The 27,900-nt window shown below is 43.6% G+C and overlaps 1 protein-coding gene across 4 annotated transcripts; it reads left to right on the top strand.

Annotated features, from left to right (window-relative positions):
- Positions 1 to 311: 311 nt before the first annotated feature.
- Positions 312 to 19,099, top strand: LOC124005357 (vascular endothelial growth factor A-A). 4 transcript variants are annotated; one of them, XM_046314530.1, is made up of 7 exons: positions 312 to 598; positions 2,316 to 2,358; positions 6,345 to 6,541; positions 7,091 to 7,167; positions 7,622 to 7,654; positions 16,105 to 16,236; positions 17,527 to 19,099. In XM_046314530.1, the coding sequence occupies exons 3-7, from the start codon at positions 6,356 to 6,358 to the stop codon at positions 17,546 to 17,548; spliced, it is 450 nt and encodes a 149-aa protein (XP_046170486.1). In that variant the 5' UTR covers positions 312 to 598; positions 2,316 to 2,358; positions 6,345 to 6,355; the 3' UTR covers positions 17,549 to 19,099. The 4 variants fall into 4 exon arrangements, with proteins under 4 accessions (XP_046170486.1, XP_046170484.1, XP_046170488.1 ...); XM_046314528.1 differs by having other exon boundaries at positions 312 to 1,008; XM_046314529.1 differs by lacking the exon at positions 312 to 598 and adding an exon at positions 1,568 to 2,143.
- Positions 19,100 to 27,900: the final 8,801 nt, after the last annotated feature.

Below are 27,900 nucleotides of genomic sequence, written 5' to 3'. Positions count from 1 at the left end.
TCAAAAGCTGCAAAAAAAGGCAACACTAGACCATTTAAATGCACCAACAACACAACTAACTATTGGACATTTAATACTTACCATTTTAAACGTGTCATGTATTATATTTTTCATAAAAAAAATGTGACTTAAGCACTCACCAAATCGCACAATGTGAACATCACTATTAAATATTTTATGGGAGCGCGCCCACCACCCCCTCGCCACCAACCAATAACGCCCACATTGGTGATCTAGCCAATGAGCGCAAACGTCGTCCTACGGTCGACACGTCCGATTGCTTAACGCAATAGCTGACGATCATAGAACAGTAAACGCGCTACACGACCGAGAAACGGACGTGCATGACAAGATCTCCCTATTCTGCGCCTGGACGTCCAAACCCAAAGTCATAGTAAAATACATTTAAAAGAGCAAGACAAAGGAAAGGGAGACCGTTTCAGTGCGTTTCAAGGAGGATTGCTAACGGATCACTTTGCATAAGCAACCGCTCACACTCACTACTGTGATCAATGTCGTTATAACTCAGCCGCCGCTTTCACACAGTGGAGGCATTGCGTTAAGTTGCTTTCAGAAGTTGGTGAAAGTTTTCATCCTGGTGAGCAGATAATAGGACGGAGATGTTCAGTCCATTATGGGGTTTCTAATGTGGATGTAGAATAGAAATCTTGGAAGTCTCCGGATGACCGACGCGTTTTGGATGTTACCATTCTTTGGGGCTATTCTCTGAGATTCCTTAGAGGCGGTGGCAATACAAAAAAAAAGAAAAAGGATTCCTCTCAGGTGGCACATCTGCTATGTTTGGATGGATTTGATTTTACTATAACCAAGTTATCAAGAAATTGTTGCATTTTTTTGTGTTTTTTCTTTATTGTGTCTGATCCAAACGACAGCTGAAATTTTAGTACAACTGTACCACTCACCCTCGGAATTACAATCATGAACATTGGCAGTTTTGTACAATTATTATTTGCAGCGCTGCTTCAGCTTCATTTTTATGCAGTTAAGGTGAGAATTATATTTAAATCGGAGGGGGATCAGATGCGTTTGAATTATGAATACAATGCTGTTCATGTTTCATTAATGAGGTGATCGCCCTTATCGCAAAACCACGTCACTTGCTGCTAGGTGTGTAGGCCACTTACAATGTATTCACTTTCTGTAAATCATAGGCCTAATGAGAGATTTTATGTCACCGTTGAATGGTTCATCCTGACGTTTGACATACATTTTTGGTCCTTTTGGGAAAAAGTGTCATAGGCCTATCCAATTAACGCTGTATTTTCTATTATAATTATGCTATTATTTGTATTTATTATTATAACTTTTGAAAATGCACAATGCACCCGACAATAATGTCAACAAAATAGTAAGCTAGGCAAAATCGGAATTTTGAGTGACGTAAAAGTGAAATGAGTTTCCTCATTACGCAAACATAATCCAAAATCACTATTGTCGTGATTTAATTCAATTGGATTCCTATTGAATAAAATCACGACAACATAATGTCACTATTCCCACTGGCGCCACACTGGTTGAACCAACGTTGTTTCCATTGAACCAACGTGTAATAGAGGTGGAACTGATGTGTGTGTGTCCAGTGGGTTGATTCCAATATTGGCAATGTATTTGCTCTCGTTTTGTAGGCTAGTCTACTGTAATGAAAAGCAAAGTCCAGACGTCCTGTCTATTGAGAGCGCAAGGATAGTGCAAACCTGTTGGCCCCTAACGGAATAGTCTCGCTGGGTCGCAGAAGGTATAAAGTGTCAACGTGTATTTCACTCCCTACTTAAGGCTAATAATAGCCCGTTTATATTAAACTTAGGCCTTGTTAATAAAAACATATTGGCTAAAATGTTTACGATAATCCGTACAACCTGTAAACGCTAACAATGGGCAACTCAGTCTTTCATCTATACAATTACACAGTCTTCTTTCTCACGCAATATTGAAGAGCTATTGCAACAGTCTCGGTCCGGTGATAACGTGACTGAAGCACTGCTGTGATGCCATTGTCACTCTGCACTTGCCCATAAACGGGATCATATTCAATGAAGTCTGCTAGCTGTCAGAATAAAGAGGGAATGTATTGGAGTCTTGCTGTATAATAAGCTAATGGCTTACGGACATACCAAAAATGATTGTGCGTGCAGTTCCATTATGGAAATGATGTATACATAATTCAGGGAGGCAAAACTGCATTGGCTTTTTTACAACGTGATGCATAGCCTACCATATGAAAAAAATGTGTATGACATAGGCTAAGACGTGAAGCTTGCTCTAATGGGCTTACCTGTTGTTGTTTTTTTTTACAGACAGCCCACATACCCAAGGACGGGGAGAAGAGTAACAATGATGGTAAGTGCTGAATGTACAAATGTATTACAAGTGCAATATTGTAGAAGTTTCTTCTAAGTGTTTTACCCTTATTGGGGAATTTGTTGTGTGAATAGCCACCTAGAGGACATATTCTGAATCGGAATTTTCACAGAAAATACCTTTTCAAGTTTAGGCCTTCAATGAAAATATGTTTTTGACAAATTGGCTATTGCACATGGCTATTGTCACAATATTGTCATATTGTCATTGTAGCAATGCTCCCTCTCTATCAGTGAGAGAAGATGGGTATCGTATAGGACCCCATGGTGCTATATTGAAGTCTTAGTGGTGAGTCCCTGAGTGAAAGGCTTTACTTTGGAATTACCATAAAAGTGTGTCCGAGATCTAAATAGTCTGGTACATGTTAACAGACAAGATTACTGCGTGAATTCAAGGCCACTGCTGAATTCGTCTTTTATTTAGCTTTTTTCTTCCTCCTCTTGTGATTTGGTCACATGGCAAACATATGGTCAGATTGTATCATTTATATTGGACAAAGCATGTCAGCCTCAGTCCAAGGCTGTACACATGGTTATGTTTGTTTATTGACAGCGACAGAGTGTGTTTCACTTGTTCGCTGTGTTCAAGGTTAGCCATGTTGGTCAATAGTGCACACAGAAAGGTTACTCACTGTCATACATCAGGGACTGGTCATCAGCAGAGAAAACACAGTGAATTTAATTGTTGTTTTATTCACAGCACAAGGGCAGCGACTCCCTTCCTCTTCTCTGACACCTGTTAGCGGCTTCTGACCTTCATTACACACACACACACGCACGCACGCACGCACGCACGCACGCACGCACGCACGCACGCACGCACGCACGCACGCACGCACGCACGCACGCACACACACACACACACACACACACACACACACACACACACACACACACACACACACACACACACACACACACACACACACACACACACACACACACACACACACACACACACACACACACACACACACACACACACACACACACACACACACACACACACACACACACACACACACACACACACACACACACACACACACACACACACACAATTGCATTAAAACAAATATTGCCTAGGTACTAGAACTCTGCTAGACAGACTGTGAAGCAGCAGCTGTGCAGAGAGAGACTATGGGGCTCCGCAGAGCCAGAACAGCACAGGGAGACGTTTTGAGCTGGTGACCTTGGGCTGTAGACGGAGACACTCCTGTCTATGGCAGCGAGACAGAGTGACAGCCTTTCTCCCCATACAGGCTGGACAGGGCCTGGGCTTCTCCTCTCAGAGCAGGTGCTGGGAGGGATAAAGGGAGGTATGGACACCGCATCTGCTGACAAGGCAGGTCATCCATGGGCTAGCAGCAGCGGTGCACGGTTTGAGAAGGAGTAACAGATCCAGCTACGCAGGCAGGCAGTGGTGTCTCAGGATGTTGTTGTAGCATTAGGTGGGAACTGACCAGGCCGACTGATTAAGGGGTGGGCTGCCGGGGGTCACATGTCAGAGGTGAACCCTGGCACCACACAGCCTGAGTGAATGGGTTGCTCGGATGACCTGGGGGTCAGGAGGGGGACGGTGTCGCTGGGAAACCAGTCCATAGGGTGGAGCATGCAGGATTATTCTGGGATGGAGATGGGTAGAGTTAGTCAGCATCTGATGAATTGTGGGTTGTATGTAGAGTTGAAGTCGGAAGTTTACATACACTTAGGTTGGAGTCATTAAAACTTGTTTTTCAACCACTCCAAAAATGTCTAGTTAACAAACTATAGTTTTGGCAAGTCAGTAAGGACATCTACGTTGTGCATGACACAAGTCATTTTTCCAACAATTGTTTACAGACAGATTATTTCATAATTCACTGTATAACAATTCCAGTGGGTCAGAAGTTTACATGCACTAAGTTGACTGTGCCTTAAAACAGCTTGGAAAATTCCAGAAAATTATGTCATGGCTTTAGAAGCTTTTGATAGGCTAATTGACATAATTTACATATAAAATACATCAAATACATACACAAGGTGTACCTGTGTATGCATTTCAAGGCCTACCTTCAAACGCAGTGCCTCTTTGCTTGACATCATGGTAAAATCAAAAGAAATCAGCCAATACATCAGGATAGAAATTGTAGACCTCCACAAGTCTGGTTCACCTTGGGAGCAATTTCCAAACACCTGAAGGTACCATGTTTATCTGTACAAACAATAGTATGCAAGTATAAACACCATGGGACAACGCAACTGTCATACCGCTCAGGAAGGAGACGCATTCTGTCTCCTAGAGTTGAACGTACTTTGCTGCGAAAAGTGCAAATCAATCCCAGAACAACAGCAAAGGACCTTGTGAAGATGCTGGAGGAAACAGGTACAAAAGTATCTATAACCACAGTAAAACGAGTCCTATGTCGACATAACCTGAAAGGCCGCTCGGCAAGGAAGAAGCCACTGCTCCAAAACCGCCATAAAAAAGCCAGACTACAGTTTGCAACTGCACATGTAGACAAAGATTGTATTTTTCGGAGAACTGTCCTCTGGTCTGATGAAACAAAAATAGACCTGTTTAGCCATAATGACCATCGTTATGTTTGGAGGAAAAATGGCTTGCAAGCTGAAGAACACCATCCCAACCGTGAAGCACAGGAGTGGCAGTATCATGTTGTTGGGGTGCTTTGCTGCAGGAGGGACTGGTGTACTTCATGAAATATATGGCATCATGAGGATGGAAAAGTACGTGGATATATTGAAGCAACATCTCAACACATCAGTCAGGAGGTTAAAGCTTGATCGCAAATTAGTCTTCCAAATGGACAATGACCTCAAGCATACTTTCAAAGTTGTGGCAAAATGGCTTAAGGACAACAAAGTCAAGATATTGGAGTGGCCATCACAAAGCCCTGACCTCAATCCTATAGAACATTTGTGGGCTGAACTGAAAAGCGTGTGTGAGCAAGGAGGCCTACAAACCTGACTCCGTTACACCAGCTCTGTCAGGAGGAATGGGCCAAAATTCACCCAACTTATTGGGGGAAGCGTGTGGAAGGCTTAACCAGAGCATTTGACCCATGTTAAACAATTTAAAGGCAATGCTACCAAATACTAGTTGAGTTTATGCAAACTTCTGACCCACTGGGAATGTGATGAAATACATAAAAGCTTAAATAAATAATTCTCTCTACTATTATTCTAACATTTCACATTCTTAAAATGAAGTGGTGATCCTAACTGACCTAAGACAGTGCATTGTTACTAGGATTAAATGTTAGGAATTGTGAAAAACTGTGTTTAAATGTATTTGGCTAAGGTGTATGTAAACCTCTGACTTCAACTGTATATGGCATGTGTGAGTGAGTTCAGATCATGTAGCTTAAACATGTGGATGTGTTGTAATTGTCAGTGTGTGTGTGTGTGGGGGGGAGGGGGTTGAATGTGTTGTGGGCTTTAGACAGCTGTGAGCACATGAACAGGTTTGACATTATTTTGCTGGGGGACATTAAGATCCTTGTCAGCACAATAGTCTGCTTTGTTACATCTGTAGCCATATATATGTGGCTTTGTTCATCTGCTAAACTAGCTTTCGCAATGGGAACCACTCAGGAAACGAATGCCTGTACCTTTTGATGACCACAAAGGCACACAAGTACTCTTTTCCACTGCCAAACGGAACCAGAGCAGATTGGGGATTCTAGGAAGTAGAGGAGGCATGGAGAGTTAGGATAAAGGAGAAAAAGGGACACAACTGGGGAATGAGGGAGGAAAGGAGGATGAAAGAGAATGCATTGGAGAGTTTTACTAAGTGGAGAGGATGGATGTGCTGTTCTCTACAGCATAGCAGTTTTGTGGTAGGATTGCCACTGATGTTACTGTCTTCTCCTCAAGGAATCTCACTGTTACTGACAGTTATCTACGGCACAGTGAGGATGAGAAGGAAGCAGGACTGATGTTCTCCCTCTGCTCTTCCTCCTGCAGTGGTCCCGTTCATGGACGTGTATAACAAGAGCATGTGTCGGACACGGGAGATGCTGGTGGACGTCTTCCAGGAGTATCCAGATGAGATTGAGCACACCTACATCCCCTCGTGCGTGGTGCTCATGCGCTGCGCTGGATGCTGCAACGACGAGGCGCTCGAGTGTGTCCCCACGGAAACAAAAAACGTTACCATGGAGGTAAGCTCCAACTCTCGCGGGGGTTATCCAACTTATCCAACCCCTCTCTCTTCCATATTTATTGGTGTCCTCTCTCTCTTCCATTCCTTTTCTCACTGGTTCTCTCTGTCTCGCTCTTGCTCGCTTTGCGTCTCTCTCTATGTCCCATGGAAAAAGTGAAGCAGCAGGGGCCTGGCATGTCAGCAATTTTGTTTACCCTTGCACACAATGTTTACGCCCCTGTTTTATGAGGTTGAAGTCTCTCTTGGCCACGGTCAGGAGTCAGGACTTACTGTTGGCATGAGCCTAAGGTGGAAAGGATTAAGCTATAGGAATGTGATCCAGCGCATGCCTGGCTATGGTGTCGCCCTGTCTTCATCGACCGGTTAGCTAGTGGCCAGACTGTGACCACATTGTCAATGGACAGAGCAATCACTCGCTAAGAATCTCTGAGGTAGTAATGTTGCGGCAGGGTAATTTGGTTTGGGCGGGGGGATTGACCCAAGTAAGCGACTACAAACCCTTTTTCAACGTGAATTTTGATGTTTAATGTCTTATGTTTCTCTACAGGTAATACAGGTGAAACAGAGAGTATCGCAACATCATTTTCTGTTAAGTTTCACAGAACATCGAAAGTGTGAATGCAGGTAAGAATATTTATCAGGCCTATAATGATTTCAGGCTTCAATGTTATTTTGCTTACTGGTTGGAGGTTCAATGCAGGTGTTTTTAATCTCAATATCAAATCATTTCTGGGTAACAATTAAGTACCTTCCTGTGATTGTTTTCAATTAAAATGTTAAACTGAAAACTTGCTGTTATTGGCAGAGAGATTTGGAAATATATTTCTTATTGGTCTATTAACTAATTATTTAGGCCAAAACTCCATCCCACAAAAACAGGCTGACATTTCAGTCGGTCTTTTCAAACAGCTCCTCCACTAAGAGGGCATTATCATAATTTTCACTATTTTACAGTATTATTCTAACCTCCATAGTGTGGAAATATATATAAAACATAGGAAATCATGTTTTTGACTGCACTGGGCCTAGCTAAATATAAAGCTAAATGTTTTGTTCTCTATTTTCCTCTTAATTTCAGACCAAAGCCAGAAGTTAAAGCAAAGAAAGAAAAGTAAGTACACGTTTTGCATTGTTATTGAGTTATTTGTGGGGGGAGCTTTCTGTGTTCCGTTTGACTCCCACTCTGATATTCAAACGGTCGAAACAGCTCTATCTGCCAGCCCCAAAATATATCAATATATTGATTGACCAGTTTCCCAACCAATCATCATCCCTTTCTCACCACAGACGTTGTAACTTAACATAGAAGGCTGGGGCCCAATCCTCCCGAAACAATACGTATTCAGTATTCCTCATGTTTTGTGGCCACTGTAGCATGCAGATGAGAAGCAGCCAGCTGAACACTGTGGTACCAGCGACCATGTGGGGTAGCGCTAATGCTAATAGTAACAGTGAAGCTGCAGTATCTTCTACCCCTGCTGCACTAAGAAGTCAGCAGCGGCACTACTCCAGCTGATAGGATTGAGTCGATCATTTTAAAGGCTGGTGAGAGGAAGTGTTAGGGTGCCTTCTCGACTAGTGATTGGGATTATCAGCACCTCATAGGCTCCTACAACGCACCACATAGCCCTGTCTCTCTCTTTTTTCCATAGCGATGGAGTGGAGGTAGAGGCCGAGTTCTCCATGTTCCCTTCCCGCCTTGTGGGAGTTAGTGGACTAGCAGCACACCTTATGGGGAAAAAACAGCCTCTCTCCTCTATCTTTACTGGTGCTGATAAGAGAATTGATTTTTTTTTACGGGGTTTGTTTCAGTTTGTCTTCCTGCCAGGCTCTGTTCGTTTTATGGCGGTTGGTTTAGTGCTTTACTGTGCGGCTGTAACAGTTGGGTTGAGGTAGTTAGCTTGCGCCAGACCACCCGCGACTGGCTGGGCCGTCCAGCAGCCTTCTTCTTAGCTCCAGTTGCTTAAGCCTGACCCTCGGCCCTCGTGGCTACTTCCACAGTGCAACAGGTGTCATTCAGTTAAACCATTTTTATTTTTAGAGTTGTAAAATAGTGGATGAGCCTGGAGATGGAGACGCAGTGGACGTGGTTAGTTACAGGCAGTGTGGAGGGAGGGAAACCGACTGATGCAAGGGTGTGTGTGTGTGTGTGTGTGTGTGTGTGTGTGTGTGTGTGTGTGTGTGTGTGTGTGTGTGTGTGTGTGTGTGTGTGTGTGTGTGTGTGTGTGTGTGTGTGTGTGTGTGTGTGTGTGTATATGTGTGTGTATATATATATATATACATACATACATACATACATACATACATACATACATACATACATACATACATACATACATACATACATACATACATACATACATACATACATACATACATACATACATACATACATACATACATACATACATACATACATACATACATACATACATACATACATACATACATACATATTTAAGTCATTTAGCAGACGCTCTTATCCAGAGCGACTTACAAATTGGTGCATTCACCTTATGACATCCAGTGGAGCAGTCACTTTACAATAGTGCATCTAAAACTTAAGGGGGGGTGAGAGGGATTACTTATCCTATCCTAGGTATTCCTTAAAGAGGTGGGGTTTCAGGTGTCTCCGGAAGGTGATGATTGACTCCGCTGTCCTGGCGTCGTGAGGGAGTTTGTTCCACCATTGGGGGCCAGGACAGCGAACAGTTTTGACTGGGCTGAGCGGGAGCTGTACTTCCTCAGTGGTAGGGAGGCGAGCAGGCCAGAGGTGGATGAACGCAGTGCCCTTGTTTGGGTGTAGGGCCTGATCAGAGCCTGGAGGTACTGAGGTGCCGTTCCCCTCACATACATACATACATACATACATACATACATACATACATACATACATACATACATACATACATACATACATACATACATACATACATACATACATACATACATACATACATACATACATACATACATACATACATACATACATACATACATACATACATACATACATACATACATACATACATACATACATACATACATACATACATACATACATACATACATACATACATACATACATACATACATACATACATACATACATACATACATACATACATACATACATACATACACCCATATATATATGTATGTATTTCTTTAGCCACCTCAGCTGCAGCTGACACGTCAGAGGATGTCCCTTGTTTCTATTGGATAAGAACCACATAGGGATAAAGCCACATGGATCAGAGGAGGAGAGATGGGATCATGTTAGCTACCTGAGAGGGCTAAATCAAATCCATTTGTCATGGGGCTGAGCTGAGCCTTGTCCTCGCGTTGTGCCACACACACATCTCTGCCTGTCACCCAGCACGTAGGCAGACAGCTCACCCCAGCCAGGCCAGGGTAGGGTGCAGGGAAAAGACTGCCCATTCATGAGCTCAGACACACCCTCACTCTTTCACTCAAATGCATACTGTACGTAATACTCTCGACCAACACTTGGGGCTCTATTTTAACAAACCTAAGTCAATGGTAAATCTAAGGGCAAGCGGTAGCGCTGTAGGTTCAAGGGTGTGTCAGAAATATTTGAGCAATTTTCACTATTACAATTATCTGCGCACTTGATGGTGTTGGTGCGAAAGGGCTGGGTGTTGATGAGTAAACTAGTTGTGGGTGTCGAGGCTTGGCCCCTCACTGGCCTATCAGAACGTGCTCCATGGCGAAATATGTTGTTGCTTCAAGTTGTGTATTTACAGTATTTTATGTTTTGACTTGGAATAAATGCCAATTCCAGTGTGTCTGTTATATTTTTTTAAATGTCTTACAGAAACTAAATAACAAATTGAATACCTATCTTTGCTAAATACGTTAACTTTAACCCATTTGCAGTCCACATTGTTCTAAGTAATTGCAAGGCATAAATGGCATTCCCATATAGGATAGGGGCTAGGCCTATTTTAAATTGCATTATAGCTGATCACAGACATGACAAACATTGTCAATAAGCAATATTAAATTCACTATTGATAAGGCCTACAAAGAGAACGAATAGCTCTAATCAAATTCTAAACAAAACAAATAAAACCAGGAAGGTGAATCATTCTAATAAGATTGGTTGTAAAAACAAGCAATCTTTCTTTCTTTTTTTAAACAACAACAACAATAAATTATTGTAACATGTAATGATATCATCAAATTGGCATGATGAAAAGAAGCGCAGTGCAGTTGAACCAGCCTTTGTTATAGTAGGCCTAATGGAGGGGTTGAGCACAAGAAACGGGAAACAGGCAATTGTTACAGATAACTTCTAAATGCGAGGTTCACCTGTACTCAACGAGGTTCTCATCTTTCGTTTCATGATTGGCATGACTTGTAGCTTACATCATGGAGGAGGGGAGGTTTACAGACATCCAAATTGGGACCGCATGACTAAAAGAATGTGGGCCTACCTACAATGCATTAGATCACATTTATTTATAAAGTCCTTCTTAGATCAGCTGATATCTCAAAGTGCGGTACAGAAACCCAGCCTAAAACCCCAAACAGCAATCAATGCAGGTGTAGAAGTACAGTGGCTAGGAAAAACTCCCAAGAAAGGCCAGAACCTAGGAAGAAACCTCGAGAGGAACCAGGCTATGAGGGGTGGCCAGTCCTCTTCTGGCTGTGCCGGGTGGAGATTATATTATTGTAGATAAAAAGGGAATGTCAGCTCACTGTTTTACTCCTCTCAAACGTTCTATTTGAATAAAGCTTTGGTGATTTTAAGCTTTATTTCCAAGTGTTCTCAGGAGTCAAACCCTTTATCGACAGTCTTGGGTAAAAAAGCCTTCATTGAGAGGAGAGGAGGCTAAAACTACAAAAGGAAACAGGTTAAGTAAAAATACATTTACAAAGACAGTTTTTGCACATGGATGACTCAACACTATACACGTCAGCTACTACAGTGACTGAAATGACTGCAACACTCAATAGAGTTGCAGTTAGTTTCAGAGTGAGTGGCAAGGAATAAATATTTCTAAATCTAAAAGCATTGTATTTGAAACAAAACACTCACTAAACCCTGAACCTCAGCTAAACCTTGTAATAAATGAAGTGGAAATTGAGCAAGTTGAGATGACTAAACTGCTTGGACTAACCCTGGATTGTAAAACTGTCATGGTCAAAACATATTGATGCAGTAGTAGCTAAGATGGGGAGAAGTTTGTCTATAATAAAGCGATGCTCTGCCTTAACACTATCAACAAGGCCGGTCCTACAGGACCTAATTTTGTCGCACCTTGACTACTGTTCTCAGTCGTGTGGTCAGGTGCCACAAAAAAGGACTTAGGAAAATTTCAATTGGCTCAGAACAGAGCAGCACGGCTGGCCCTTGGATGAACACAGAGAGCTAATAATAATAATATGCATGTCATTCTCTCATGGCTCAAAGTGGAGGATAGATTGACTTCATCACTACTTTTATTTATGAGAGGTATTGATTGACATGTTGAATGCACCGAGCTGTCTGCCTAAACTACTGGCACACAGCTTGGACACCCATGCATACCCCACAAGACATGTCACGAGGTCTCTTCACAGTCCCTAAGTCCAGAACAGACTATGGGAGGCACACAGTACTAAACTCAGCAAAAAAAGAAATGTCCTCTCACTGTCAACTGCGTTTGCTGAAAATAAACTTAGCATGTGTAAATATTTGTATGAACATAACAAGACTCAACAACTGAGACATAAACTGAACAAGTTCCACAGACATGTGACTAACATAAATTTAATAATGTGTCCCTGAACAAAGGGGGTGGGGGTCAAAATCAAAGGTAACAGTCAGTATCTGGTGAAGCCACCAGCTGCATTAAGTACTGCAGTGCATCTCCTCCTCATGGACTGCACCAGATTTGCCAGTTCTTGCTGTGAGATGTTACCCTATTCTTCCACCAAGGCACCTGCAAGTTCCCAGACATTTCTGGGGTGAATGGCCCTAGCCCTCACCCTCCGATCCAACATGTCCTAGACGTGCTCAATGAGATTGAGATCCGGGCTCTTCGCTGGCCATGGCAGAACACTGACATTCCTGTCTTGCAGAAAATCACACACAGAACGAGCAGTATGGCTAGTTGCATTGTCATGCTGGAGGGTCATGTCAGGATGAGCCTGCAGGAAGTGTACCACATGAGGGAGGAGGATGTTTTCCCTGTAACGCACAGTGTGGAGATTGCCTGCAATGACAACAAGCTAAGTCCGATGATGCTGTGACGCACAGCCCCAGACCGTGACGGACCCTCCACCTCCAAATCGATCCCGCTCCAGAGTACAGGCCTCGGTGTAACGCTCTTCCCTTCAATGATAAACGCGAATCCGACCATCACCCCTGGTGAGACAAAACCGCGTCTCGTCAGTGAAGAGCACTTTTTGCCAATCCTGTCTGGTCCAGCAACGTTGTTGCCTGTGATGTCTGGTGAGGACCTGCCTTACAACAGGCCTACAAGCCCTCAGTCCAGCCTCTGTCCGCAATAGGCTGAGAGTCTGAGCACTGGTGGAGGAATTGTGCTTTCCTGGTGTAACTCGTGCAGTTGTTGTTGCCATCCTGTACCTGTCCCACAGGTGTGATGTTCGGATGTACCGATCCTGTGCAGATGTTGTTACACGTGGTCTGCCACTGCGAGGACGATCAGCTGTCCATCCTGTCTCCCTGTTGCGCTGACTCAGGCGTCTCAAAGTACAGACATTGCAATTTATTGCCCTGGCCACATCTGCAGCCATCATGCCTCCTTGCAGCTTGCCTAAGGCACGTTCACACAGATGAGCAGGGACCCTGGGCATCTTTCTTTTGGTGTTTTTCAGAGTCAGTAGAAAGGCCTCTAGTGTCCTAAGTTGTCATAACTGTGACCTTAATTGCCTACTGTCTGTAAGCTGTTAGTGTCTTCACGACCGTTCCACAGGTGCATGTTCATGAATTGTTTATGGCTCATTGAACAAGCATGGGAAACAGTGTTTAAAGCCTTTACAATGAAGATCTGTGAAGTTATTTGGATTTTTACGAATTATCTTTGAAAGACAGGGTCCTGAAAAGGTGACATTTCTTTTTTTTGCTGAGTTTACTTAGAGCCATGACTGCATAGAACTGTATTCCACATCAAGTAACTCATGCCAGAAGTAAAACTAGATTTAAAAAAAAACACCTTATGGAACAACAGGGACAGTGAAGCAACACAAACATTGGCACAGACACATGCGTACACACATACACACACGATACTAATACATGCACATTGATTTAGTACTGTAGATATGTGGGAGTAGGTGCCTGAGGGCACACAGTGTGTTGTGGAATCTGTGAGTATATTGTAATGTTTTTAAAATTGTATAAACTGGCTTAAATTTGCTGGACACCAGGAAGAGTAGCTGCTGCCGAAGCAGCAGATAATGGGGATCCATGAGAAATACAAAATACAAATAAAACAATTATTCAACGTTTTTTAAATGTTTCTATATCCAACGTATTCAGGCACCAAAAGCACATTAGGCTACTATTGTTCCATGCGCATATGGGCATTGTGTATAGGCTGAGTTTCCGCTGTCAACATTCATGCCATAACCAGCTGTGTTACCACTAGAACCAGCTTTTGGTTGGTCTTAAACATCCCTATCAGCGCTGTCTGAATTTAGCACTTTGGATCATGTTTTTTAGGACACGCCTAAAATATTTTCACCCCTTCCATCTGAGTGCAAGCGTGCTGATATAAGACGGGTAAATTCCCGAACCTGGCGCTAGGTCCGGAAAATGTCTGCGTTATTTTTTTACATGACGAAATTGCAAACTGACGTGCATTTCACATTAGTGCCACATTAACACCAGCCGAAAATAGAGCCCTTGATATGCATAGACTGATTTACACAGGCAACAGTGGATGCATTTACATTGAGACACTCATTAAAAAGGGATCGATCGATGCTTATGCTTATTAGGAGACTAGATTAGAAGGGAGATGCCTGACTTGATTGATTGTCTCCTCTTTGGCCTAACCTCTATTGATTGAACTCTGTATGAGTGTCCCTGCCTCCACTTAGGTGTCTCTTCTCTTTTGCCCTGTTCTCTATTTTCCAGGGGCAATGACCGAAAGAGAAAGAAAGAGAGAGACACTGGCACGATGAGGTCTGAGGCCTCTTCTGTGGCGTGTCCGCACATGGGCACTATGTCTCTCTTGATGGTTGGTTTGATTTTGGAGGACCTTGATTTTATCTTGTAAAATGCAAACCTCTTAGTTTGGCATGAGGAGGCTCCATTCTTTTTAAAGGAACCTTTTTTTTGTATGGCATTTGCACCACTTAAGTCCATGGCGAGGGTAGTAATGTGAAGTTGACGTGAGTGAGAACTGTCAGGTAATGATGATGTCAGAATGAAGCATGGCTGTTTTACCACCCCTCACTAATCCATGGCTGCAGAGTCGATGCCATGTTGAGTCTACACGCTGCTAGGAGTTTGCTCTGTTTCTCTGTTGCCTTTTTGTTTTCGCAGATAGGTGGATGGACCAACACAGTTGTCTTAAACCAAAAAGGGCTGCTTTAGGTTGCTTTGTTCCTGCTTTTAGACGGGACGGTCTAGAACATGACCCAGACGTGATCTGACCTCGCATAGCTAGTAGAAATACGTCCAACTGCGTCGTCTGGGACGAAGCGTAGCTTCACCTCGTCTGGTGCATCGCAGCGCTCCCCTGTCTCTGTTTGTCTATGGTGTGTGCCCCAAACCTGACAATGTTCACCTCCATAAAATATACTTCATCTTTAAGCACCAGTGATGGCATCTACTTTGACTAGGCTAGTGAAATTATTACGATTTAGATTTGTCTTTGATCTGTATTTCACAATCCTTACATTGTGCTTGAGCCTGCTCTTGCTCAGCCCAACCGTCATCCTAATGTCATCCTAACATCCCATTAAGTTGTGGCGCTCATGTGAGCACGTCTGTAGGATAATTGTAGTGGGAAATATTGGCAGATTTTGGGAGGGATGGGTTTTTAAAGATGGCTGCTCCCTTGTGAGCATGTCATTGGGTGGATTGGGAAGCAAATGCTATGTGTTCTGTCTTTCTGCTGTGGCCTTTATCTTATCACATGCACCTGTTTTGTGTGTCTGTGTGTGTGTGTGGCTGTTAGTGTATATGGTGCACATTCTCTCATTCAATGTTGCTCTCATTGACCCAGTCACACATGTGCTTGTCATGCGATTTATAGAGGATGAATGAAAGAGTGGGTGAAAGTGTGTGAGTGTATGCAAGCATGAATCAGGGCCATGTGTGTAGAAAAGTCTTTACACGTGCTCTCTTTCAAACCCGATCACAATGCGCCACAACCTCAAACAACCTTCACACCACCCAGCGGCTACAGAAGTATTGAGCTGATGTTACTCAAATGTTCTTCCAGTGTCGGTGCGTTGGGGGGGCAGCAATGGGTTGTGGTTTTGGATGGTGCATGAGTCTGTCTGCACCCTTTTTCTGCTGGATACGCTCTATAGCTTAGACCTCTCTCTCTTTCTCCCTTTTTGCTTCCCTTGCAGCCACTGTGAGCCTTGCTCAGAGAGAAGAAAGCGCTTGTTTGTGCAGGACCCTCTCACCTGTAAATGTTCCTGCAAATTCACACAATTAGACTGCAAGTCCAGACAACTTGAGTTAAGCGAAAGAACTTGCAGGTTTGTTTACGAAATATTATGATAAACAACGTGACTTGGTCTCTATTCCGCTCACCCACATCTACATCCCTCCACCTTTTTTATACTTCTGTCATTTGCTAGATTTCTTTTCTCATGCATGAGAAATGCATGCTTCTCAGTTTCTTATAGACTGTTTTTGTTTGATTTGAGAATTGTGTGGGACTGTTTGCTTGTAAGTGTGTTTGTATTGTCTGTCCTGTGTAATATTCTGATACTCTTTTTAGCATCATCCTTGATGTTAGAACTGTGACTCTATTATTGTGTGTTCTGTAAAGGTAGTATATTTTATCAAGCTAGTATAGTGTATTCCCTTTGCATGGTAGACACTTAAACTAGACAATACGCAAAAAAACAGCCCCTTTCTCGCTTTAGATTCCCTTAAAATTAATGCCATATATATATATATCATTAATTTAAAGGGAATCTATATAAAACCCAACCCCCTACACACATCAAGATATGTGTAGGCGGTTGGGTTTTATGTGTGTGAGACAGTCCGCACCATATTGGGTCAGTCTGTAGTATTGCCCATTTATTATAAGACCCACAGTTATCATCCTACTTATCTCCCAACATAGTCTCCTTATCTCTTTCCCATCGCTATATATAAAACCACCTGCGTAGGAGGGGAATTTTAGCATCCATTGTTGTTTTTAAACTTCTACCAGTCTTGGTCACACAAATAGACAGACATGTTTATAAGTCAGCACAGTACAGGACTCAAGCCAGAACTAACTCATGCACGGCACTAACACTCAAAGGGAAAGTGTTTCCCTTGGTTCGTAACTGTGAACAAACAGGCTCTTAATTGAGTGAATGCAGAGCTGCTGTCCATGCTGCTCGTTTCTAATGATCCTACTCATAACTCCTACGAGGCGTAGCCCTAAACTCAATTACTAATCGGTGATTAACACTCCATCTTCATTGGTTGCAAATAATGGCTGTATTCAGTCAGTGGCCCAATGGAGAGCTGACTGCTTCCACACTCCCACAAGGCCTTGTGTCGGTGACCTGCCTTGACACTACTATATACATCCCTGACCTTTGAACCTTAGGGGCCTCCCCACACGGTTTGCTGGATTTAGAGAGCCACACATGAGTGGGGTGACCAGCAACATGATTCCAATTGGTTAGGGGAGGAAGAGGGAGGAGCTGCAGGAGTTTTCCACATTTGGGATGATGTGATTGGCTCCAGGCTACACCCCTGCTGGGAGGATGATTTGTTGCCCACCTTCTAACCTACTGTCTGTCATGTCTTGTCATCCACAGATGTGACAAACCAAGGAGATGAGATGAGGAGAGGGGGACAATGAAATGAAGGAATATTTTCTTGGCACAGCACTTTGAAACCTGAGGACGCATTCCCTGAATGGACTGAAAATTACAATGAAAGAATGAGCAAGAGCGAACGATGGAGAGAGACTGAGATAGCAACATGCTGTTGTATATTTCTAAGATATATATTCTAAAAGGACAATGACATTGTGTATTGCTGCTATAAAAACATGAGACATTATAAAGTGAACGAATGCGCCACTGTCTGGCGTGTGAATTGGACAAATGTTTAGTTCCCAGGGTGTTTGGGCCTTCGTGTGGATAGGACTGAGAGTTTTTGTAATTTTATGTAACACTTCACTGGATGTTGGTATGCTGTGGATATGAGTATCTTAAATATATCTATATAAAAAACTAAGAGAAATTGTGACCATAACTTCAATGAGAGGTGCAACGGGAACATGTTTCTCCTAGACCTTCCGAGGTCTGAGAGAACTGTCAGAAAGCAGAACTACTTCCTCTGTGGGGTTAAGTTTTTGTCACCTCTGTATCTACTAATACCAGATAGGACTCGGTGAGAGAATAATTCTAAAGGGATATTAAACGTAGGTATGTATGGAGACGAGACAATACTGAACTTGATTCCGTCTTCCGCTTAGGAGCAGTGGTATTCAACTCACCACTGTCAAAATCAATAATCTCTATTTGCTTTGTTTAATGTCTTCATTTGTTTTCCAAAGATATAATTGCACACACATATTAAAGAATAGTCCGTTATAGAAAAAATATCGATCTCTATATACTTACCTAATATCCCTTTGTCTAGTACAGTACATCTAATTTATAATGCTAGAATATTTTCAGTATTCTGTGCATTTAATTTATATATTTATATTCAGTGTTATGGTTGATATTGATTTTACTTCAATTTTGATTTTACTAGGATGTTATCACCAATCTGTTTGGCCATGGAAAACTGTAGACATACTTTTAAAAAAGAACAGATAAACTTCAACATTCCTGAAAATGAGATACTGTATGTTTTGTTGGGCTAGAGAGGCTGGTAAGCATGTGTCTTGACTTTGTTACAAACAAACCCTGCCACAAACATCTTTGTGAAAAGATGCCCAGCCAACATTGCAGTTTTAGGCGGGACATGTGTTTTTGTACTTGAGTGCCCGAAGACACGTGAGGAGGACTGAGGGCGTCTCCCTGACCTTGGTCAGCTTGGGAAAACTCCACACTGAGAGACTGAGACTCTGGCCAGCCCACTTTAGCCAGAACAGGACTTGGCCTAGTGGGGAACCAGGAGCCTTAGGAGATGATGCTCTCTGCCCTTTGATGAAAAAAGAAACATTCTATTTGTATTTCCATGTCAGAAATGCTCTTTTTGTTTGTTGTATCATGTACAGACACATTTTTAGTATATTTTCACATTAATATATTTATTGGTGCTGTAAAATTATCCGTTTTACCATAGTAACATATTTTTTTGTTTTAGTGTAACTATTAACTATATTTATTTAGAAAATATATTGTTTTTTATTAAACAGAAAATTCAGTTCTCTTTGGAAGCCTATTTTTAACTGTTTTGAAATGACCTCTGACATTTTGATCAATCTAAAATAATTTGAGTAAGTAACAATACAACACAATCCTACTTTATTCATCATTCCTAAGCCAATTGATAAGGCATCATAAGAGTACAAGACTACAATAAAATACATGCAGTGCCAAAATAAAGGAAACAACAACATTTTAATTTATTTGACCTTTAACTAGGCAAGTCCGTTAAGAACAAATTCATATTTTCAATGACAGCTTAGGAACTTGTTCGGGGCAGAACGACAGAATTTTACATTGTCATCTCTGGGATTCAATCTTGCAACCTTTCGGTTTCTAGTCCTATGCTCTAATCACTAGACTACTTGCCGCCCCAAGTAAAGTGTCTTAATATGGCATTGGGCCACCACAAGCCAGAACAGCTTCAATGCACTCTGGCATAGATTCTACAATTGTCTGAAACTCTATTGGAGGGATGCAACACCATTCTTCCACGCAAAATTCCGTAATTTGGTGTTTGGTTGGTTGATGGTGGTGGAATACGCTGTCTCAGGCGCCACTCCAGAATCTCCCATAAGTGTTCAATTGAGTTAAGACCTGGTGACTGAGATGACCATGGCATATGGTTCACATCGTTTTCATGCTCATCAAACCATTCAATGACCATTGTCATCCTGTGGGGGCATAGCCATGATATTCAAAATAATGGCCGAAATAGTGGCCTGCCCTGCATGACCCTAAGCATAATGGGATGCTAACTGCTTAATTAACACAGAAACCACACCTGTGTGAAAGCACCTGCTTTCAATATATGTTGTATCCCTCGTTTACTGTACTAAAGTGTTTCCATTATTTTGGCAGTTACCTGTATGTAGGCCTACATGCAAAAAGTTTCAGAAATTACATTACATTAAGCACTGATGCAACACAAAGTGCAGTACAAAGTGCAATACAGTTGCAGGAAGATTACATTTTTCCCACAATGCCCCAAATGGAACCATAGGTCTCATGGTCCTTTGCATGAACAAAAGTAGGTCCAACTGGTGCTTAAACCATAAAATAAACATTTGGAAAAAAAGAAGCCGCAAAAGGTTTTGATCTATCCATACTTGTACAATGGCAGATGTACATGAAAAAAAGCGGTAGACTCACTTTCACTTCGATTTGATAAGTGTCGCAAAAGTTCTGTGCTATAGCAGGATTGAAGGGAAAGGTAATTTCCGATTGAGCCGTTTACCATGAATGCGGTTTTTGGCAAACATTGCCTTTACATTACAATCGCGCTATAGCACTATAGCCCTTGGTTAAGTGGTCAACACTTCAACACAATAACTTACGATGAACAAAAGAGGAGGAGAAAATAAACGCACTAAAAATGTCAGACCCAAGCATTGACCTTGTGCCATATTTCAAATAATTTACCCAAATTGTTCACAAATAGAATCTCTGAAATAGTGGAGTTTTTTCTGTCAGGAGCGGGTTGTGATTTTTATACTGAACCTCTCTAATTAGAATCAAAAGGTACCCAATGTCTATGTGGTTATGTCATTTCATGCATTCTACCTCCACTAAGAAAAGATTAGCAGTGGCTCTCTCTTAAAATAAACCCCAGAGAGGGAAGGAGGAAGGAGGTAGCCTATTATCTTGGATTTTATTTTGCATCCTTATCTTCTTCAGCCTCCTCCCTCCATCTCTTCCTCCTTCCTCTTGTACTGTAGGTCATTAATCACGTTTAAGGTAAAAAGCACCCTAGCACTAAGAAATTGCTTAGTCATGGAACAACATGGAAACGCTGACCCAACCACTCCAGGAAATGCCCAATGAGGCCTGTAATTTAATAAAGTTTGAATAACCTTCAGGTAAATGGCTAACCAACAGGTTCAGGCCCATTTTCCCTTTGTATACTTAAAAGGAAGTTCCTCCCTCAAACTAGTATTGCACCATGAGGCCTACATGAAGGGAGTTTCATTTCCAGTGAAATGGACTTGTCAGGCGGGACTAGGTGGGTGAGGAAGGAATTAGGCGCAGAGAGTTGCACTGGGAAAAAAAGTGCTCTTTAATAACGCACACAAAATTAGACAAGCCCAACAACACAGGGCGCGGACCGTTCCCCCTATACGTACTTTAAATAAGGAAGTTCATTAAGCACATACAACAGAACACAGGTGAAACTAATAAGACAAAACAAACAGACAAATGAAAAAGGGATCGGTGGCGGCTAGTAGGCCGGTGATGACGACCGCCGAGCACCGCCCGAACTGGCAGGGGAGCCAACTTCAGCGGAAGTCGTGACAGTACCACCCCCCTGACGCGCGGCTCCCGCAGCGTGACGCCACCGGCCTCGAAGGCGACCCGGAGGATGGGGCGTCGGGCTATCCAGGTGGAGGCGGTGGAAGTCTCTCAGGAGAGAAGGATCCAAAATGTCCCCCACCGGAACCCAGCATCTCTCCTCCGGACCGTATCCCTCCCAGTCCACGAGGTACTGTAGGCCCCTTGCCCGGCATCTCGAGTCCAGAATGCCACATACTGTGTACGCCGGGGATCCCTCGATGTCCAGAGGGGGTGGAGGGACCTCAGGCACCTCACCTTCCTGCAGGGGACCAGCCACCACCGGCCAGAGGATAGAAACATGAAACGAGGGATTAATACGGTAATACCTAGGAAGTTGTAACCTGTAACACACCTCGTTTATTCTCCTCAGGACTTTAAATGGCCCCACACACTGCAGCCCCAGCCTCCGACAGGGCAGGCGGAGGGGCAGGTTTCAGGTCGAGAGCCAGACCCGGTCCCCCGGTGCGAACACGAGGGCCTCACTGCAGTGCTGGTCAGCGCTCCTTGTTACCCCGCTAGTCTTAGCGACTCCTGGACAGCTTTCCAGGTGTCGTTGGAGCGCTGTACCTATTCCTCTACCGCAGCAGCCTCGGTCTGGCTCTGATGCCATGGGGCCAGGACCGGCTGGTAACCCAACACACACTCAAAAGGGGACATGTTCGTTGAGGAGTGGCGGAGGGAGTTCTGAGCGAGCTCAGCCCAAGGAACATACCTCACCCACTCACCAGGCCGGTCCCGGCAATATGATCGCAGAAACCTGCCCACATCCTGGTTTACGCGCTCCACCTGCCCATTACTCTCGGGGTGAAAACTTGAGGTCAAACTGACCGAGACCCCCAGTCTCTCTATAAACGCCCTCCAAACTCTGGACGTGAATTGGGGGCCCCGATCAGAAACGATGTCCTCAGGCACCCCATAGTGCCGGAAGACATGGGTAAACAAGGCTTCCGCAGCCTTCAGGGCTGTAGGGAGACCGGGCAAAGGGATGAGACGGCAGGACTTAGAAAACCGATCCACAACGACCAGGATCGTAGTACTTCCCTGGGACGGGGGAAGGTCGGTAAGAAAGGGATAAACTAATCTGTTGGGCTCATACTTTCCCCTCCTCGGGTCATCCTGGCATCGAGAGGACAGTGCAGAGTCTTAGAGGGAGATACTGGTGGCCGTGGATAAGTGTGTCCACGGCCGTTGTGGAACGGGGAGGGGCTGTAACTTCCCTCTAGGCAAGTGTCGAGGAGCCTTGCTCTGAGCGCACAACGAGCAGGAGAAGACATAAAATCTCACATCCTTAGCCAATGTGGGCCACCAGTATCTCCCTCTAAGACTCTGCACTGTCCTCTCGATGCCAGGACGACCCGAGGAGGGAAAGTATGAGCCCGACGGATTAGTTTATCCCGGACCCCCTTCGGCATGTACTGAGCACCCGCTGGACAATTTGGGGTGGCCGGCTCTAACCGTGAGGCCCTCTCTATCTCTGCGTCCACCTCCCATACTACCGGTGCCACGAAACATGAAGGTGGAATGATGGGAGTTGGCTCAACGGACCGCTCGCTCCTCGATATCATAGAGATGGGACAACGCGTCGGCTTTGGTGTTTTGGGAGCCTGGCCGGTACGAGATGGTGAAACGAAACCTGGTAAAAAACATGACCCATCTAGCTTGATGCGGATTTAGTCTCCTTGCCGGGCGTGCTTTGGTGGCACGCCCGACCCCCGCCTCGGACGCGTCCACCTCCACTATGAATGCTAAAGAAGGGTCTGGATGCGCCAACATGGGCGCATTGGTGAACAGCTCCTTCAGACGACTGAAAGCTCTGCCCGCCTCTGCTGACCAACGCAAGCGCACCGGTCCTCCCTTCAGCAGTGAAGTAATGGGAGCAGCCACCTGACCAAAACCCCGACCTCCGGTAGTAATTGGCAAACCCTAAAAACCGCTGTACCTCTTTCACTGTGGTCGGAGTTGGCCAATTACGCATGGCTGTAACGCAGTCACACTCCATCACCACCCCGGAGGTGGAAATACTATAACCCAGGAAGGAAACGGCCAGTTTGAAGAACACACATTTCTCATCCTTGCAATACAGGTCATGCTCCAGCAGTCGCCCAAGTACCTTACGCACCAGAGACACGTGCGCCGCGCGTGTGGCATAATAGATCAAGATGTCATCGATGTACACTACCTACCACTCCCTGCCCAAGCAGGTCTTGGAGATTCTCATCTACGAAGGATTGGAAGACGGCTGGAGCATTTTTCAACCCATATGGCATGACGTGGTACTCATAATGGCCAGATGTAGTACTAAATGTGGTTTTCCACTCATCTCCTCCCCGGATACACACCAGATTATACTCACTCCTCAGGTCCAGTTTTGTGAAGAAGCGTGCCCCGTGAAATGATTCCACCACCGTAGCGATGAGAGGTAGTGGGTAACTAAACCCCACTGTGATAGAATTTAGACCTCGATAATTAATGCAAGGACGCAGACCTCCCTCCTTCTTCTTCACAAAAAAAGAAGCTTGAGGAGACAGGTGATGCGGAGGGCCGAATGTACCCCTGTCCCAGCGATTCAGCAACATATGTCTCCATAGCTATGGTCTCCTGCTGGGATAATGGGTACACGTGACTCCTAGGAAGTGCAGTGTTCTCCAGGTCTACAGTGCCATGCGAAAGTATTCGGTCCCCTTGAACTTTGCGAACTTTTGCCACATTTCAGGCTTCAAACATAAAGATATAAAACTGTATTTTTTTGTGAAGAATCAACAACAAGTGGGACACAATCATGAAGTGGAACGACATTTATTGGATATTTCAAACTTTTTTAACAAATCAAAAACTGAAAGATTGGGTGTGCAAAATTATTCAGCCCCTTTACTTTAAGTGAAGCAAACTCTCTCCAGAAGTTCAGTGAGGATCTCTGAATGATCCAATGTTGACCTAAATGACTAATGATGATAAATACAATCCACCTGTGTGTAATCAAGTCTCCGTATAAATGCACCCGCACTGTGATAGTCTCAGAGGTCCGTTAAAAGCACAGAGAGCATCATGAAGAACAAGGAACACACCAGGCAGGTCCGAGATACTGTTGTGAAGAAGTTTAAAGCCGGATTTGGATACAAAAAGATTTCCCAAGCTTTAAACATCCCAAGGAGCACTGTGCAAGCGATAATATTGAAATGGAAGGAGTATCAGACCACTGCAAATCTACCAAGACCTGGCCGTCCCTCTAAACTTTCAGCTCATACAAGGAGAAGACTGATCAGAGATGCAGCCAAGAGGCCCATGATCACTCTGGATGAACTGCAGAGATCTACAGCTGAGGTGGGAGACTCTGTCCATAGGACAACAATCAGTCGTATATTGCACAAATCTGGCCTTTATGGAAGAGTGGCAAGAAGAAAGCCATTTCTTAAAGATATCCATAAAAAGTGTTGTTTAAAGTTTGCCACAAGCCACCTGGGAGACACACCAAACATGTGGAAGAAGGTGCTCTGGTCAGATGAAACCAAAATTGAACTTTTTGGCAACAATGCAAAACGTTATGTTTGGCGTAAAAGCAACACCCTGAACACACCATCCCCACTGTCAAACATGGTGGTGGCAGCATCATGGTTTGGGTCTGCTTTTCTTCAGCAGGGACAGGGAAGATGGTTAAAATTGATGGGAAGATGGATGGAGCCAAATACAGGACCATTCTGGAAGAAAACCTGATGGAGTCTGCAAAAGACCTGAGACTGGGACGGAGATTTGTCTTCCAACAAGACAATGATCCAAAACATAAAGCAAAATCTACAATGGAATGGTTCAAAAATAAACATATCCAGCTGTTAGAATGGCCAAGTCAAAGTCCAGAACTGAATCCAATCGTGAATCTGTGGAAAGAACTGAAAACTGCTGTACACAAATGCTCTCCATCCAACCTCACTGAGCTCGAGCTGTTTTGCAAGGAGGAATGGGAAAAAATTTCAGTCTCTCGATGTGCAAAACTGATAGAGACATACCCCAAGCGACTTACAGCTGTAATCGCAGCAAAAGGTGGCGCTACAAAGTATTAACTTAAGGGGGCTGAATAATTTTGCACGCCCAATTTTTCAGTTTTTGATTTGTTAAAAAAGTTTGAAATATCCAATAAATGTCATTCCACTTCATGTTTGTGTCCCACTTGTTGTTGATTCTTCACAAAAAAATAAAGTTTTATATCTTTATGTTTGAAGCCTGAAATGTGGCAAAAGGTCGCAAAGTGCAAGGGGGCCGAATACTTTCGCAAGGCACTGTATCACGCAGTCCCCTCGACGATGGGGTGGTAATTGGGTTGCCTTCCTTTTACTGAAGGCAATAGCCAAATCGGCATATTCAGAGGGATTGCGCACGGTGAAAACATGGTCTGGACTCTCCACCGTAGTCGCACTGATGGCAACTCCTATACACCTGCCTGAACACTGCTCTGACCACCCCTTAAGAGCCCCTGTCGCCAGGAAATCACCGGGTTGTGCTGAGCTAGCCAGGGAATTCCCAACACCACTGGAAATGCAGGTGAATCGATAAGACAAAACAAACAGACAATCGAAAAAGGGATCGGTGGTGGCTAGTAGGCCAGTGACGACGACTGCCGAGCACCGCCCGAACAGGCAGGGGAGCCAACTTCGGCGGAAGTCATGACAGGACTTCACTGAAACGAATGTGGAGGAATTACATGATACAAGTCAGTCAGCTATGCAGATTATCGATAAGGCCATGAGTGAGTATTTGATCACATTTCTGTGACTGTTCAGCTCCGCTTGACTGATCAGCAGCAGTGTTATCAATCGATACAGGTTTCAAATCAAATACAATTTTATTGGGTCAAATGCACATGGTTAGCAGATGTTATTGTGAGTGTAGTGAAATGCTTATGCTTCTAGATCCGACTGTGCAGCAGTATCTAACAGGTCATATCTAACAATTCCACAACAAAACCTAATACACACAATCTAGTAAAGGAATGGGATGAGAATATATAAATATAAAATATATGGATGAGCAGTGACAGAGCGGCTAAGATGCAATAGATAGTACAGAATAGATAGATAAGGATACAGTATACAGTACAAGATAAGTAATATGAGATATGTAAACATTCGTAAAGTGACTAGTGTTCCATTTATAAAAGCGGCCAATGATATCAAGTCTGTGGGTAAGCAGCCGCCTCTCTGTGCTAGTGATGGCTGTTTAACAATATGTTGGCCTTGAGATAGAAGCTTTTTTTCAATCTCTCTGTCCCAAGGTTTGAATGTAATGTGTTGGGTCTTTTTTATATGGATTCAGCCACAGGTTGGTTTTCATAGCTAGCTGTTTACCACTGATATACAATCATTTTATATATGTTTTATTATTTTATGATGTGTTTCATTATTTTAAACACAACACTCTGGATTGGTTTGTTGTCTTTTCACCAAAGTTATTCAGGTTCACTTGACATAGCTCAAGTTATTCAGGGTCTAGTGAACCTTGCTCCGGTTGTTGAATGGACATTTGATTACGGGAGCGTGTTATTGCGTTGTAGAGTCCCAGTAACATTGACTTGTATTGCTGCCCTTATGAGGCAGAGATCATAAACACAATGCAGTGCCAATCCAGCTGTTTGACTGACATCCAGATCACAGTTACAAATTATAGTAGTGCCTAACACAGAATAACCGAGATGAATGCCATAAAACAAGGCTGAAACACTTCTAAATGTCAGATTTTGAGACAGAACAGATCATCTTCCCCCAAAACATTGTTGGACTAATTTCTCCGAAGAATGTTTTAAATTATTTTATTTGTGATTAGAGAGGAATGAAAAATATCGGGCCAACTTAACCCTGTGTTAACTTTAAGGGCGAGTGTTGCGCCTGACTTTAAAGTGATGCTTTAGCAGCTATAAGCTGCTGTTGCTAGCATTACACCTCTACTGCTGACTTAATTTTTGTTAAATGTTTGCGTGCGTATGCTTGCATGCATGTGTGCATGTTTGTTTGCTTGTATGGCTGTTTGTGTGTGCGTGTGTGGGTGGGTGCATGTGTGCGTGCATGCGTGTTTGTGCATGTGTGTGTTTGTGCCCATGCATGCTTGTATGCTTGTGTGTGTGTGTACATCCCATGGGGTCCTCCTGAAATAGGGTGGGGGAGGAACCCAAATGACCAAGCCTGTCAGACTGACCTGTGTGCACACAACTATTTTTGAAAGGTTTTGGCAATCTAATTATGGATATACCACTGGGAATTTGCTATTCAAAGTACACATGCAGGACGACATGAAGAAATTAGGTGGAATAAAAGTGTACCTTCTATAGCGCAACACCAGCAACCTGCTCAAAAAGTTTGTGTTGAATTAATAGAGAAGAGGTTGTATAGCTCGGGCTACCCTTCTAAATTCACTTCAGAATTTTGAATGACTCTAGTGAGGACTATTGAAAGGAATGGAAAAGGAAGGGCAGCGAAGCTGTGCCTGCGT

The sequence above is a fragment of the Oncorhynchus gorbuscha genome, linkage group LG19, assembly GCF_021184085.1.
Source record: "Oncorhynchus gorbuscha isolate QuinsamMale2020 ecotype Even-year linkage group LG19, OgorEven_v1.0, whole genome shotgun sequence".
Taxonomy (NCBI): domain Eukaryota; kingdom Metazoa; phylum Chordata; class Actinopteri; order Salmoniformes; family Salmonidae; genus Oncorhynchus; species Oncorhynchus gorbuscha.
Note: the sequence above shows the minus strand (reverse complement) of the source record. Positions and strands in the feature narration are given on the sequence as shown.